At 49.1% G+C, this 11,613-nt stretch overlaps 5 protein-coding genes across 5 annotated transcripts; 3 read left to right on the top strand and 2 right to left on the bottom strand.

Annotated features, from left to right (window-relative positions):
• Positions 1 to 242: 242 nt before the first annotated feature.
• EDB82DRAFT_446978 (uncharacterized protein) lies at positions 243 to 3,499 on the top strand (the record flags this gene model as incomplete). The annotated part of the gene is made up of 4 exons (XM_025726252.2): positions 243 to 588; positions 647 to 1,472; positions 1,524 to 1,988; positions 2,422 to 3,499. The coding sequence occupies 4 exons, from the start codon at positions 243 to 245 to the stop codon at positions 3,260 to 3,262; spliced, it is 2,478 nt and encodes an 825-aa protein (XP_025580837.2). The 3' UTR covers positions 3,263 to 3,499.
• Positions 3,500 to 4,207: 708 nt separating this feature from the next.
• On the top strand, positions 4,208 to 5,140 carry EDB82DRAFT_576249 (ClpP/crotonase-like domain-containing protein). Its single transcript, XM_025726250.2, has 3 exons — positions 4,208 to 4,502; positions 4,557 to 4,616; positions 4,669 to 5,140. The coding sequence occupies exons 1-3, from the start codon at positions 4,308 to 4,310 to the stop codon at positions 5,131 to 5,133; spliced, it is 720 nt and encodes a 239-aa protein (XP_025580835.1). The 5' UTR covers positions 4,208 to 4,307; the 3' UTR covers positions 5,134 to 5,140.
• Positions 5,141 to 5,479: 339 nt separating this feature from the next.
• EDB82DRAFT_525949 (uncharacterized protein) lies at positions 5,480 to 8,444 on the bottom strand (the record flags this gene model as incomplete). The annotated part of the gene is made up of 7 exons (XM_065609150.1): positions 5,480 to 6,401; positions 6,459 to 6,659; positions 6,726 to 7,417; positions 7,477 to 7,557; positions 7,611 to 8,073; positions 8,132 to 8,257; positions 8,362 to 8,444. 7 exons carry the CDS (start codon positions 8,442 to 8,444, stop codon positions 5,480 to 5,482), a joined length of 2,568 nt encoding a protein of 855 aa, XP_065463738.1.
• Positions 8,445 to 8,828: 384 nt separating this feature from the next.
• Positions 8,829 to 9,827, top strand: EDB82DRAFT_537690 (uncharacterized protein; the record flags this gene model as incomplete). The annotated part of the gene is made up of 2 exons (XM_065609305.1): positions 8,829 to 8,994; positions 9,094 to 9,827. 2 exons carry the CDS (start codon positions 8,829 to 8,831, stop codon positions 9,780 to 9,782), a joined length of 855 nt encoding a protein of 284 aa, XP_065463737.1. The 3' UTR covers positions 9,783 to 9,827.
• A 214-nt stretch (positions 9,828 to 10,041) lies between these two features.
• Positions 10,042 to 11,451, bottom strand: EDB82DRAFT_202551 (thioesterase-like superfamily-domain-containing protein). The gene is made up of 2 exons (XM_025726247.2): positions 11,091 to 11,451; positions 10,042 to 11,030 (listed from the first exon to the last, which is right to left on the bottom strand). The coding sequence occupies exons 1-2, from the start codon at positions 11,197 to 11,199 to the stop codon at positions 10,153 to 10,155; spliced, it is 987 nt and encodes a 328-aa protein (XP_025580832.1). The 5' UTR covers positions 11,200 to 11,451; the 3' UTR covers positions 10,042 to 10,152.
• Between the last annotated feature and the right edge of the window lie 162 nt (positions 11,452 to 11,613).

Here is an 11,613-nt window from a genome sequence, read left to right as displayed (position 1 = left end):
CCGAACGCCGAGCGGCCAATGTGGACCCCGCCCGGAGTTTCGGTCCCAGCTCCACATTATCGGTATTTTCTAACGCCGGGTCCGTCCGGGGACAACCAAGTGGAGGAAAGCAACAGACGTACTGTCGGACAGAAACTAAACCATTTTTATTAAGTCAGTGTTGATAATTAAGATGCATTATCTCATTCGTGCTAAACAGAAAACGACGTAGACACAACAAGATCAAGCATCTCAATACAGTCATGGATTCTATCACTGCCAATATGGATCGCACACAGATGGTTCCGTTCCACGATGGTCCACATGTACTCCCCAACAACCCATTGTTCACCAGGCTGTTACGTCACGCACATCGAAACTACCTTGCCATTACAGACAGAGAGCTTGGTGTTTCTAAGACGTATGGAGAGCTGCTGGATACAGTGCTGGCTTTCAGAGAAGTTGTGCGAGCAGCGTTACCCTCCGAGGTCATTGATCAGTTGAGCAACGGCGAGGAGGTGTATGTGGGAGTACTGTCCGCAGGGGGCTATGAGTTCACAGTTGCTGTACTGACAGTGCTGGCACTAGGAGCAGCGGTGGTGCCCATGTGTACGTCTATCCTGTTCTGTTACATTTTAAGACTGACTGACTGACTGCATCTATCTAGTCCCCACAGCGCCTGTTGAAGAGATTGTCTATTACGCTACCAAGTCACAACAAGTGGCAATCTTGTCCAGCTCAGCGACGACGCAACTAGCCCAAGAATCAGCACAGCAATGTGGAATTGCACAGATCAGCATTCTACCCAACCTACCTCGCACGACTCGATTCGGACCACCCGAAATATCCTTGTCTTCAAACCCACCACAAGACCCCAGCGCTCCCGGCGTAGTCATCTTTACGTCTGGAACAACTGGCAAGCCCAAGGGTGTGGTTCTGCGACGTACCTATACACACGAGGGTGCCATCACCGTTGGTGATAGCTATGGGATAACACACACAGACGTGCTCCTACACACGCTGCCCGTACACCACCAGACTGGTCTGGGTACATCATTCTTCCCTTTTCTCAACGCAGGTGCCTGCATCGAGTTCCATGGCAAGTTTGACGCAGCCACTGTCATGAAGCGCTGGTTGCAAGGCGGTCTAACTGTCTTCTCTGCCGTACCTACTATCTACATGCGCTTGAAGTGGTTCGTCGAGCAGCTCCCAGAGAAGGAGCAGATCCCTTACAAGCAGTCAGCTTGCCAGTTCCGTGCATTCCTTTGTGGATCCAGTGCTTTGCAGGAGCATGTTCAGGACTTCTGGGCCGCTGAAATGGGCCGACCTATCCTCGCTCGCTATGGTGCTACTGAGATTCCTGGCTGTATCCGTGTATCTGTCGAGCTTCGTGACGTTCCCAAGGGAAGTGTTGGTCAGCCTATACCAGGAGTAGAGGTCAAAATCTCACCTGAGGGAGAGCTATTGGTCAAGACACCAAATATGTTTGCGAAGTAAGTACTGTGTCTTATTATTCTTCTACCTGTGGCTAACGTGCAACACAGGTACCTCATGGAACCGGAGATAACCAAGAACGCTCATGATGCTGATGGCTGGTACAAGACCGGTGACATTGCAAGGCTTGAAGGAAACTTCTACTTCATCGTTGGTCGTGCATCAGTTGACATTATCAAGTCTGGTGGTTACAAGATCTCAGCTCTGGATATTGAGCGTGCGTGCCTGGCGCTGCCGTACGTCAATGAGGCCATGGTGGTGGGCGTTGAGAACGAAGAGTTTGGGCAGCGTGTTGGCGCAGTTCTGGCTGTGAAGAACGTGAATGCTTCGGACGTTACCCTTGAACAGCTTCGAAGTGATCTGAGGGGTCAGCTGGCTGGGTATAAGTTGCCAACTGTGTTGAGGATCGTGGAGGGTGAACTTCCAAAGGGTGCCACTGGAAAGGTGCAGAAGAAGATCCTGGGACCGGAGCTGATACCAAGTCCTGGATATGAGAAGATCCCCCAGGTACAAGTGTGGAAGAAGTCGAGGACAGGAGGTCCAGTGCAGGCCAGACTGTGAATGGCAATCCTGTTGAATGGAATTACATAGCTGGTTCGGGTCTCTAGAAATGTTTTCAGACCGAGGTACCCAATTTAATGTATATCAATATTGCAAGCCAAATTTGACAAGACATCATTTTGAAAGTTATTTGTGCAACTAGTGCCGTCTATTATGGGAAGGGACTCAAGGAAAAGATGACACTCGAGATCTACTACTGCGGCTGGTTCCCGGAAGATGTAAATGCAACGAACTAACTGACAGTGGGCTTTTTTCTTCTTTCTGTGATATCTAACCCCGCAAATGCCGAATGCCGAGTACGTACATATTTGTTCCGACTGTTTGAAGCGCGATCTTAAACATGTTATATTCTCATAACCCCTCTTCACCACACATCTACACATTGAGGCGCAAACCCCAGTATTATCATAAAAATTACCCTACAACTGTCAGCATGACTACTCCATCTTCATTCACAGTCACAAAAGGACTCATTACCATTGAGGCACTCGACGAAGGCACTGGTCCTGTTATTGTTATCCACCCCTCTCTCGCCCGTGGCGCAAATGACTACGACATCGTTGCCCAATTCCTTGTCGAAGCTGGCTACCGTGTTGTCCGTCCCCAGCCCCGTGGCATCGGCAAGAGCAATGGACCCATGGACACGCTGACGATACACGACTTCGCCGCCGACGTTGCCATGGTCCTCGACCACATCAAATGTGGCCCATCTGTCATAGTTGGCCATGCCTGGGGTAGCATGCCAGCGCGTATGCTAGCAGCTGATCGCCCAGACCTCGTCCGGGGCGTTATTATGGCAGCCGCCTCGGCAGGCAGGCTACCTCCGGGATCGACGGAGAAGCCATTCAGTCGGCTACGCATGGAAATTGACGGCTCTGGCGATTTTTCTCTCCCTGAGTCCAAACGTCTCGAGTACTTGCAAGCAGCCTTTTTCGGACCTGAGAGCAACCCACGACTGTGGCTGGACGGATGGAGTGAAGCTACCCACGATGCTCAGGCGTATGCGCGGATGCATACGCCCGTTGATGAGTACTTTTCTGCTGGAGAAACTGTTCCAATCTTGGATCTACAGGCTGAATATGACGCCGTTGTCGTGAAAGATGTTATGAAGCAGTATCTCGGCGATCGTGTCGAGGTGCAGATTATCAAGAATGCTGGCCATGCTCTGGCACCAGAACAACCAGAGGCGATGGCCAATGCTATTATCGATTTCACCAAGAAGCTTTAAAGAAATAAATACTACATTCCATCACTTTCGCTATCTTCACTATTCCAAGACCTGGAGCTGTTGCGCCTATGCTTTCAGTGCGTTTCCGGGGGAGTAAAGAGCGAGCTGGAATAACAGAAATTTTATTGAATGGAAGAAATCAATAGCAAGTATATGGGAAATAACCTAAAGCAACTAGATATTTTACTATACTAGTATCCATCGTCGAGTTTCTGCATTCCTGGTGGAAGATTGTCTTTTCCATTATTACGAGGTGTAGAGTCTTTTGAGCAAGCCATTGTAGTCCAGGGTGTCTAGGGTAAGAAGACACCCACACAACGTCACTAGTACGGCTTCGGCGTCATTATCAAGGCGGTCGTGCAGCACGGCAATCGTTGTCCATCTGTCAAGAGTTCGATCCGTGCACTAGGAAATAGGTACGGATCTTTACCGAAATCGCGGGGTCAACCATTTAGCATTGTCCGATCGGAAATTGAGTTTACTGCGATCTTCCGCGGGTGTTGACCGGAGCGGCTGTATCTTGCGGAGGCCGAGAGTGGCCTAACACGACCAAATGGTTGTTACAAGGAGCCAAAAAGACATTGGCTAGTGGGTAACAGAAATGTTAGCCTCCTAAATCTTAGAGTATAAAAATAAGTAGTCTAAGAACTATACTCTAAGGAGCATAAAGTGACCTACTATTTTCGTCTCATATGCTTCCAACGGTCAATGTTTCTGATAACCTGAGGATTGTGGCCAACAATTAGCCGCAAGAGACAGCCAACACTGCCATTCTGCATAGCTAACCACTTCGGGATCCTGTGTGGTACAGCGTGAAAGTGTTTGGATTGTCATGGACCTTCGGCGATTCACACGGCGTTTCGCTAGAATGGCGCTACAACCATAACGCCGAGGCCCGCACAAAGCCGTGGTCCTGGGCCAATCTAAGGTAATAGCACCGCTGAGCGTCATTAAATGGCTAAGTGATCAATTAAACGTTGGGGTTTGGACCATTAGCAACATCACAGCTTCAGTGTCATTTGTTTTACCACATACGCCAGTAATCATGTACGAAAATCTTAACCTTGAGCGACAGGGAAATGTCTTCATCCTTACTCTACAGAAGCCACCTGAGAACCGTCTCACATCACAATTCTGTCAAGAAATAATTCGGGCTCTGAACGATGTTAGAAAAGATATAGGTGCCGACGCACCTGGCGCTGTCATTATTCGTGGTAATGATGCCAAGTTCTTCTGCACGGTACGTTGTCCTGCGCTCTTCCTTCTTCACCAGCTTCTAACTACGTACTCATAGGGATTGGATCTCTATGAACGAGACACAAACCCATACGCCAGTTCCGAGGGATTTTATCCAGTAAGTAGCCAATTGTAATCTGGACTTTGTGAACCGTTCACTGACATGATAGCTTGTTGCAACTCTCTTGGATTACCCGTTCCCCACTATCTGCCTCATTACAGGACACACTTTTGGAGGTGCATCAGTATTGTCATTGGCACACGACTATCGCATCATGAATGCTACCCGTGGGTACTGGTGTATGCCTGTAGCAGAGCTCGGCCTCCATTTCGATGGAATGGGCGCTTTGTTGAGAGCCAAGCTGCGACCACAGACAGCCAGGAAGGTCATCCTGCAGGGTCACAAGTTCACTTCAAGTGAGGCATTGGAGGATGGTGTTGTGGATGAGATTGCTCCGCCGGAGGAGATGCTGGATCGTGCAATGCAGCTTGCCAACAAGGTCAAGTCCAAGGCAAAGCTGGGAGTCTACGGATTACTGAGGGGAGAGCTTTATGGCGAGGCATTGAGGGCGTTCCAGCAGATTAGTTATGTTCATTCTCGCCTCAATTCACGCCAGGCAAAGGTGAAGCTATAGGTATAACAATCATATTTGCGATTTTGAGCACACAATTTCGGTCTCGCATATCCAAGACGTCAATGATGTTGTAACTCGTTGAAACTTCCTCAGAGATAGCCATCAGCAAGGTCATGAAAGATAACGTGGAATGCAGTTTTATTGCGTCAAGAAGGTAATTGATGTCCCTGTATACACTCGAAGATCGGCTATTGTCATGTTGACATCACATCTCAGCTGTCTGAAGAAGCTCTTCATCACGATTGGCTTTGTAGCGTAGCTTGGACTAACAGGGTATTTATTACATGATATACACGGCGAATCTCAAACTCCAAATAAATTACTTTATCATCCATTTACACCATAATCATACAGCATCCATATCGATATCTTCAGCAATTCGACTGTTGTTGTCGCCTGGCAGTGAGATCTCCTTGTCCAACAATGCATCTATCCAGTCATCGCTCAGTCCACCTTCCAAAATCATGCTGTCTGAATCAATCGAGTCTACCTGTATGGGTACAATCTCTTCGCGGGGAGAGAAATGGTCTGAGCCACGTCTTCCACCATCTGCGATTTCTTCCGCCCAAAATCCTTGAGAATGGTCTAATGACGCTGGTGAACATGTCTCTTCAGAGGTCTCGTTGAGGTAGGATTGCATGACATTGTTGAATCTCTCTTGTAACCCTTCTGGGTTAAGGAAGCTTGAAGCAGTTGTGCCGACGTCCACTTGCGCCGCTGTCTCATCCCCATGTGACGTAGACAGAGACCTCTGCTCGGTGCTCCTTCGAGATGGAGCCGAAGACACGGGAGGGGTCAATGTCCATGATGCATCCATATCCCGAGATAGTCGAGTCTGAGCAGAGCCAGTCCGCAAGTGGTAGTCATCCAATGAAGCACCCATACCTCTGTCGGGAAGCTCCCCTCCCCAGGAGAGAATAGTGTCCAGTCTCTCAATGAGACCAGAAAAAAGCCTAGGATTGCCGTCTAACAGTTCGCGCCAGCTACTCATCTGTGCCTGAGAGCCATCGTCTTCCCGATCAAAGTCGATTTGTCCTTCTTGGCTCTCGTGCAGACTTTGAGCAAGGTAATCGTTGACAGCTTTGGCCACTTGTAGTATGTACTCAAGATCATTCTTGTAGTGCAGTTTCAAGCACTTCATGACCCTTTGCACCCAGACTGGGTAAGACTGTACTCCCAAGACTTTCCGGCTCGATGACAGCGATGGCTGTAGATGAGCTTTTATGTTCAGGAGATGCAAAAGAAGCGGGAGCGCTGTGCAGAAAATCCTGTTCGTGCGTTAGCGTTGCTAATCACGTGGAGTTGTGAACTCGATGTCTACTCACATGCTTTCTGGGACCTGGGACAGATGTTGGTGCTGCAAACAATTCGACAGTCGATCTGTCATGTTGGCGATGTAATTCAAGTAATGGTGCTTCTGTTCACGGACGAAAGACTGTTTGAACAGCCTGGAGGTGGAGAACGTCGCGCGAGGACTCGCTGCGTAGCGCAGGAGGTCGCTCTGACAGAGCGCCAGCATGGCAGTCCTAGTAGCAGAAGTTAATTACTGTAGTATGAAGGGCTGTGTATATTCAATTCGAATGACCACTTACTCATAATGAAGGTACATCATGTTTGTTAGCAGCTCTACAGGGTCATGCTGTGAGCTCCCATGTTCTCTTCCATCATCAGGGCTGACAGGCGAGCCCAACGCAGAATCCCGTCCAGAAGTCACAAGTATAAAACTCTCATAATACCATGTTCTGAGGTCGTTCTTGCAATCAATGAACTCGTTTTCGTCTCCATTGAGTGTCGAGACTGTTCTGTTCGTAGCCGTGCCTGACTGTGGGTAGAGAAGAGCCAGAACTCTTCCCAAGATAGTGACAAGAGCTGACATTTGTTCCTGGGCTCCGATCCATTTCTGCTTAGATTCGACACCATAGACTCGAGAGCGTCCAATCTCATGTGACAAATCGGCTCGAGAGAGTACGTAGCAATCTTTCTCTGCCTCAGCCATACCGGGAGGCACCATGAGGGGCCGACGATTGTACATGCTGTGAATACGGTCGCTGAGTATGCAGCATCCCAACACTCGCCTGAGGTTGCTCTGGTTGTAGCGAATCTTGAGTGTGCACCAGAGCTTGACCTGAGAAATGGCGTCCTGGGAATGTTGAATCGCCCGGCCAAGCCACTGAGTACTGTGCCTGCTGGATCTTGAGCTTCTTTGTGAAGTCCAGTGTGCCAGAAGAAGAGAAACTTGAGCAAGCACAAGCGGAGATGACTCGGTGTCTTGATCGTAGAGAAGCTATAAAGGTAACTTAGCATATATGGTACACTTCTAGTAGTGTCAGATACTGAACTCACCTGAGTCTTCCGAAGGAACCTCTCCCGTGCCTCATGTGCAGATCCAAGCTGCATGCCTTGAAGGGCAGACTCTTCCACGTACTGCGACGATTAGTTAAGAGCTTTACCATGATCGATCACAGGGTGAAGCTTACCTTGCACGCCACAAACAGCATGGCTGAAAGTAGTATGACAGGAAGTCGAGTGTTGTTGCCATCAGATGCTAATGGATCATAGACAGACCAGAACTCTGCTTCATTGATAACAGGCAAGATCGGGTGAGCATAACGAAAGAATGCCCGGATCAGATCGTCCAGACAGCTAATTTCAGGTACTTTGAAACATCCTTGAGACTCCAAATACTTGACATCGTCTGTATGCAGAGAACTCAAATTGTTAATGCAGAGGAAAGTGTAATATGCGAATGTTATTTCGGGTCGGGCTTGAGTGTGGTCATGACTTGAAGTTCGACGAGGTCTTGCCTCTGCCAGTTTTGGCGTCCCAAGGCATTCGTCAGGCAAGACTGTAGGTGGGCCTTGATATTCCTTGGGGGCTATCCGACGTTGGCCTACTGTTTCTATCTCTTCCTCTGATGCATCAGGTTTCTCGGAGTGCTTCCTGATGCAAGCAGGTTAGTTTGGCGTACAAACCTCGCGTTCGAGGCTGCATAACTTACTTTTGTTGATGACGGCGACGCCAACTAACCACGCACTGTTTACCATCAAGCACACAGTTTGTGCAAGAATCACGCACGAATGCTACATCACAGCGAACCTTTCGTGCTCGGCAGGATAAGCATGCCCTGTAGTTCAGTAAAGGCACAGCCGGCTTGTTAGCCGAGTCTTAATGCTACTTTTGCAGGGGAGCAACAGGTCTGTATTCCTTTCCTCACACTAGGCGACTTACTTGGGCGATCTCTTTCGAGGCTCTTGTCGCTTCGGCTTCGGCTTAATAAAATTGCCTTGGTGTCCCTCAATTATGGTCGGCATGGTTAAGGCTTGTACCTCGGCTTGGATCTGGTAGGCGGGTAAAGAGAGCTGTGTTCAGGTGATAGTCAAACAGCGTTACTACAATAGCATCATCTGTACGATGAGAGCCAATCCACTGTCAATTGACTATCCATATACAATGAATAACGGCTATAATGAGAGACTGCGCATGCTACTTTCCTTCCGGGCGATTTTCGGTAACGCCGAGTCTGTGTCTAAAACGCCGAACGTACCCATAACGCCGACTGGCCTTATCGATTAGTGGTTAGGACGAAACCGTCTTGTTTTACAGAATTGGGATCCATGACTGATGTTTTAAAGTCATTCTGATGTCGAGATCTAATGGTTTGGCTCATCAAGGAAGAAGAATTCACCTAAGCAATCATGGCTGAACGTGTAGCTCAAATCGCATCTCACATTACCTACCCCAAAGGTCTTCTTGTGGGACAAACTGCGATAATCACGGGGAGTGGACAAGGTATTGGTGGCGAAGCAGCGCGCCTGTTCGCCCAGGAGGGTGCCAAGGTAGTCGTTTGCGACGTTGATTCAGGTAAGTCTCAGTTTCTGAGTCCCGGGAGGGATCTCAGAAAAAACAACTTCGGGATGAACAAGGTCGATCATACTAACACTTGTCGTTACCGTACTAAAGCCAAAGCACAAAGCGTTGTGGATGGGATCACCAAATCTGGAGGCCAAGCTCTGGCTGTCCCTGGTGACATCACAGATACAGAGTACATCGACCAGCTAGTGAAGCGCGCAGCCGAGTTTGGCGGAGGAGAAATCCACATCATCGTCAACAATGCCGGATATACTTGGGATGGTGTGGTGCATAAGATGACAGACAAGCAATGGGCTGCGATGGCGAACATCCACGGGAATGCTCCGTTCCAGCTTATTCGCGCCGCAGCCCCATACTTCCGCGTCAAAGATGGAAAGCAGCGAAACATTGTCGGCATATCTTCAACTTCGGGTGTCCACGGAAATGCCGGCCAGTCGAACTATGCCTTCTTCAAAGCCGGCGTGTCTGGACTGATGAAGACGATTGCAAAGGAATGGGGGCCGGCGTTCAACGTCCGAGCTAACACGGTGGCATTTGGGTACATTGAGACGCGCCTAACCCAGGCGAAAGAGGCAGGGGCGTTTATCACGGGACCGGGCGGCGAAAAGATCCAGCTCGGCGTTCCTGGGCGGGATGGCAAATCCTCCTTTGAGGATATCCCACTTCGCAGACCCGGTTCAGCAGAAGACGCCGCCAAGGCTGTTCTTGCTGTTTGCAGTCCTCTTTTCTCATACGTAACTGGTCAGGTGATCAGTGTGACTGGGGGGAGAAATATGTGAGGGGTAGGTCGGGTAGAGTTACTTTCAGTAGTATTCTAAAAATTCACATTACTTGGCACATCGCATCAATTATCTCCATGGCGAAAACCCGCGGCGAAACTCCGAGGGAATCCGGAGTTTCAATTACAGCTTCAACTTCTAAGACCAAGCGTTCTAATTTCTGCTCAGACTGTAGAATGTATTTGCCAAAGGGACCTCAGGATATTAAAAGAATTTACTGCTGGAAACACAAGAGACGAAATTATGAGGCTAACTTATGCTCTTTAGACTATAGCTCTTAGACTACTCATTTTTATACCCTGATACTTAGGAGATTAACGTCTCTGCTACCCACTAGACTGACTAACATACAAGGCCACGGTTCAGTCATTCATAGCTTCCCTTTGGCTTCCTTCACATTCTTGGCCCCCAGATTTCGGGATGCCGAGAGTACCAAGTTGATATGGCTGGCAAGCGCAACAAGATCCCCTTCCTGATCCAGGATGGTGACCTGCAAGTCAAGCCGCCCTTGTTCAATCTTCCTTGCTTCCGTCCTGATGAAAAGCCACTCTACACCCTCCTGTGGCAAGACCTTCTTGATGTCCAGATTCATAACAAGGGTTGGGTACCAAAATGGATCATTCCTGGAGAAAGGTACCGCTCCCGCCTCTCTGCTCTTACTATCTGGTAAGGGTCTCCAACCTTCAACGACGTAGGGCTTCGCATCCACAACAAGGGACAATGTGTTGTTGGTGAAGCGTTCACCGCTTGTTAGTCGAATCCATGAGTCTTCAAGTCCTTTGCGAGCGGGTTGTCGCCGATAGTACGATTCAAAGGCTCCTTCCACGGCGCGGACAAATCCCAGCGTTGCCAAGTGAGAGATCTGAATACGGGACGCCTCCAACGACCAGTTTGGGTCCAGTCCCTTGGCAGCTCGCTCTAAATCAATAGGCGGGGCTGGAGGGAGGAGTTTCCAGTCGGTAGTGAGAGTCAGGCCGTCTGCTGTCGGAGCCAAACACACATAGTAGCCAAACACACACTTCCTTGCCTTCGACTTTGGAGAGTCATGACCTTGTAGAAGAGTTGCATGAAAGGTAGAGGTTGCGCGACCGCTTTTGACTTTCTCTATGGCGATAGTTGCTTCACCTATCTGAGTACGGTTGACATATTGAAGCTGAGCTGAGATGATCTCTTGTCGTAGGCCAAGATTTCGAACATGACTCTGCACAGCTTGATACATCACGCTCGCCACGTAGCCGCCATTTGGTACTGTTATCCATGTCAACTATTATTTCTCGCTTTATCGTTTGTGATTAAGGCGTGACAAACCTGCACCTACGCAGTAGTCCTTGTAGAGATTGGCGCTCCAAAAGTCGTTCTCAAGCTGAGTCACGCCTGTAGCAGCTCTGAACGGCGTAATGGATGAAGATGAACTCATGTTGTGAATGTATGGTACCTCGTGATGAGACTTGGCAGGGAGCGTAACGCATCGTCGGCTACTTGCAGTGTAGGTAGGTGTTTATCTTCTAGTCGGGTGAGGCAACTGTGGCTTCCGAGAAATGCCTCGGCGATATGGGTGCACCGTTTCTTGGCACGGCGCGGTACAAATACTTCGACGCCATTTTTACCGTTACGGTCTTTCGCCGGTTCGGCTGTTTTCCGAAACCCCATAGGGTAAAGCTTGACAGCGTTGTCAACCCTCGTAGGGCCAATGGGTATGCGGAAATACGAGATCATCTTTTAAGCTTACAATTAACCTTGGCCGTGTGGGGAACCTGGGGAAATCTGGGGTTTTTTGCATAGTGGGGTAATAACCTCTTGTCGCAGTGAAGATCTTCTTACATATAAGGAG

The sequence above is a fragment of the Fusarium venenatum genome, assembly GCF_020744135.1.
Source record: "Fusarium venenatum strain MPI-CAGE-CH-0201 chromosome Unknown EDB82scaffold_3, whole genome shotgun sequence".
NCBI classification, from domain to species: domain Eukaryota; kingdom Fungi; phylum Ascomycota; class Sordariomycetes; order Hypocreales; family Nectriaceae; genus Fusarium; species Fusarium venenatum.
This window is presented reverse-complemented; position numbering and strand designations above follow the sequence as displayed.

Excerpts from the sequence above, each read along its gene's own strand:
- EDB82DRAFT_576249 (XM_025726250.2), top strand. The coding sequence starts at position 4,308 with ATGTACGAAAATCTTAACCTTGAGCGACAGGGAAATGTCTTCATCCTT. Across the intron at positions 4,503-4,556 it reads ATGCCAAGTTCTTCTGCACG|GGATTGGATCTCTATGAACG; the intron begins GTACGTTGTCCT and ends ACGTACTCATAG. Across the intron at positions 4,617-4,668 it reads GTTCCGAGGGATTTTATCCA|CTTGTTGCAACTCTCTTGGA; the intron begins GTAAGTAGCCAA and ends CTGACATGATAG.
- EDB82DRAFT_202551 (XM_025726247.2), bottom strand. The coding sequence starts at position 11,199 with ATGAGTTCATCTTCATCCATTACGCCGTTCAGAGCTGCTACAGGCGTG. Across the intron at positions 11,031-11,090 it reads GGACTACTGCGTAGGTGCAG|TACCAAATGGCGGCTACGTG; the intron begins GTTTGTCACGCC and ends CATGGATAACAG.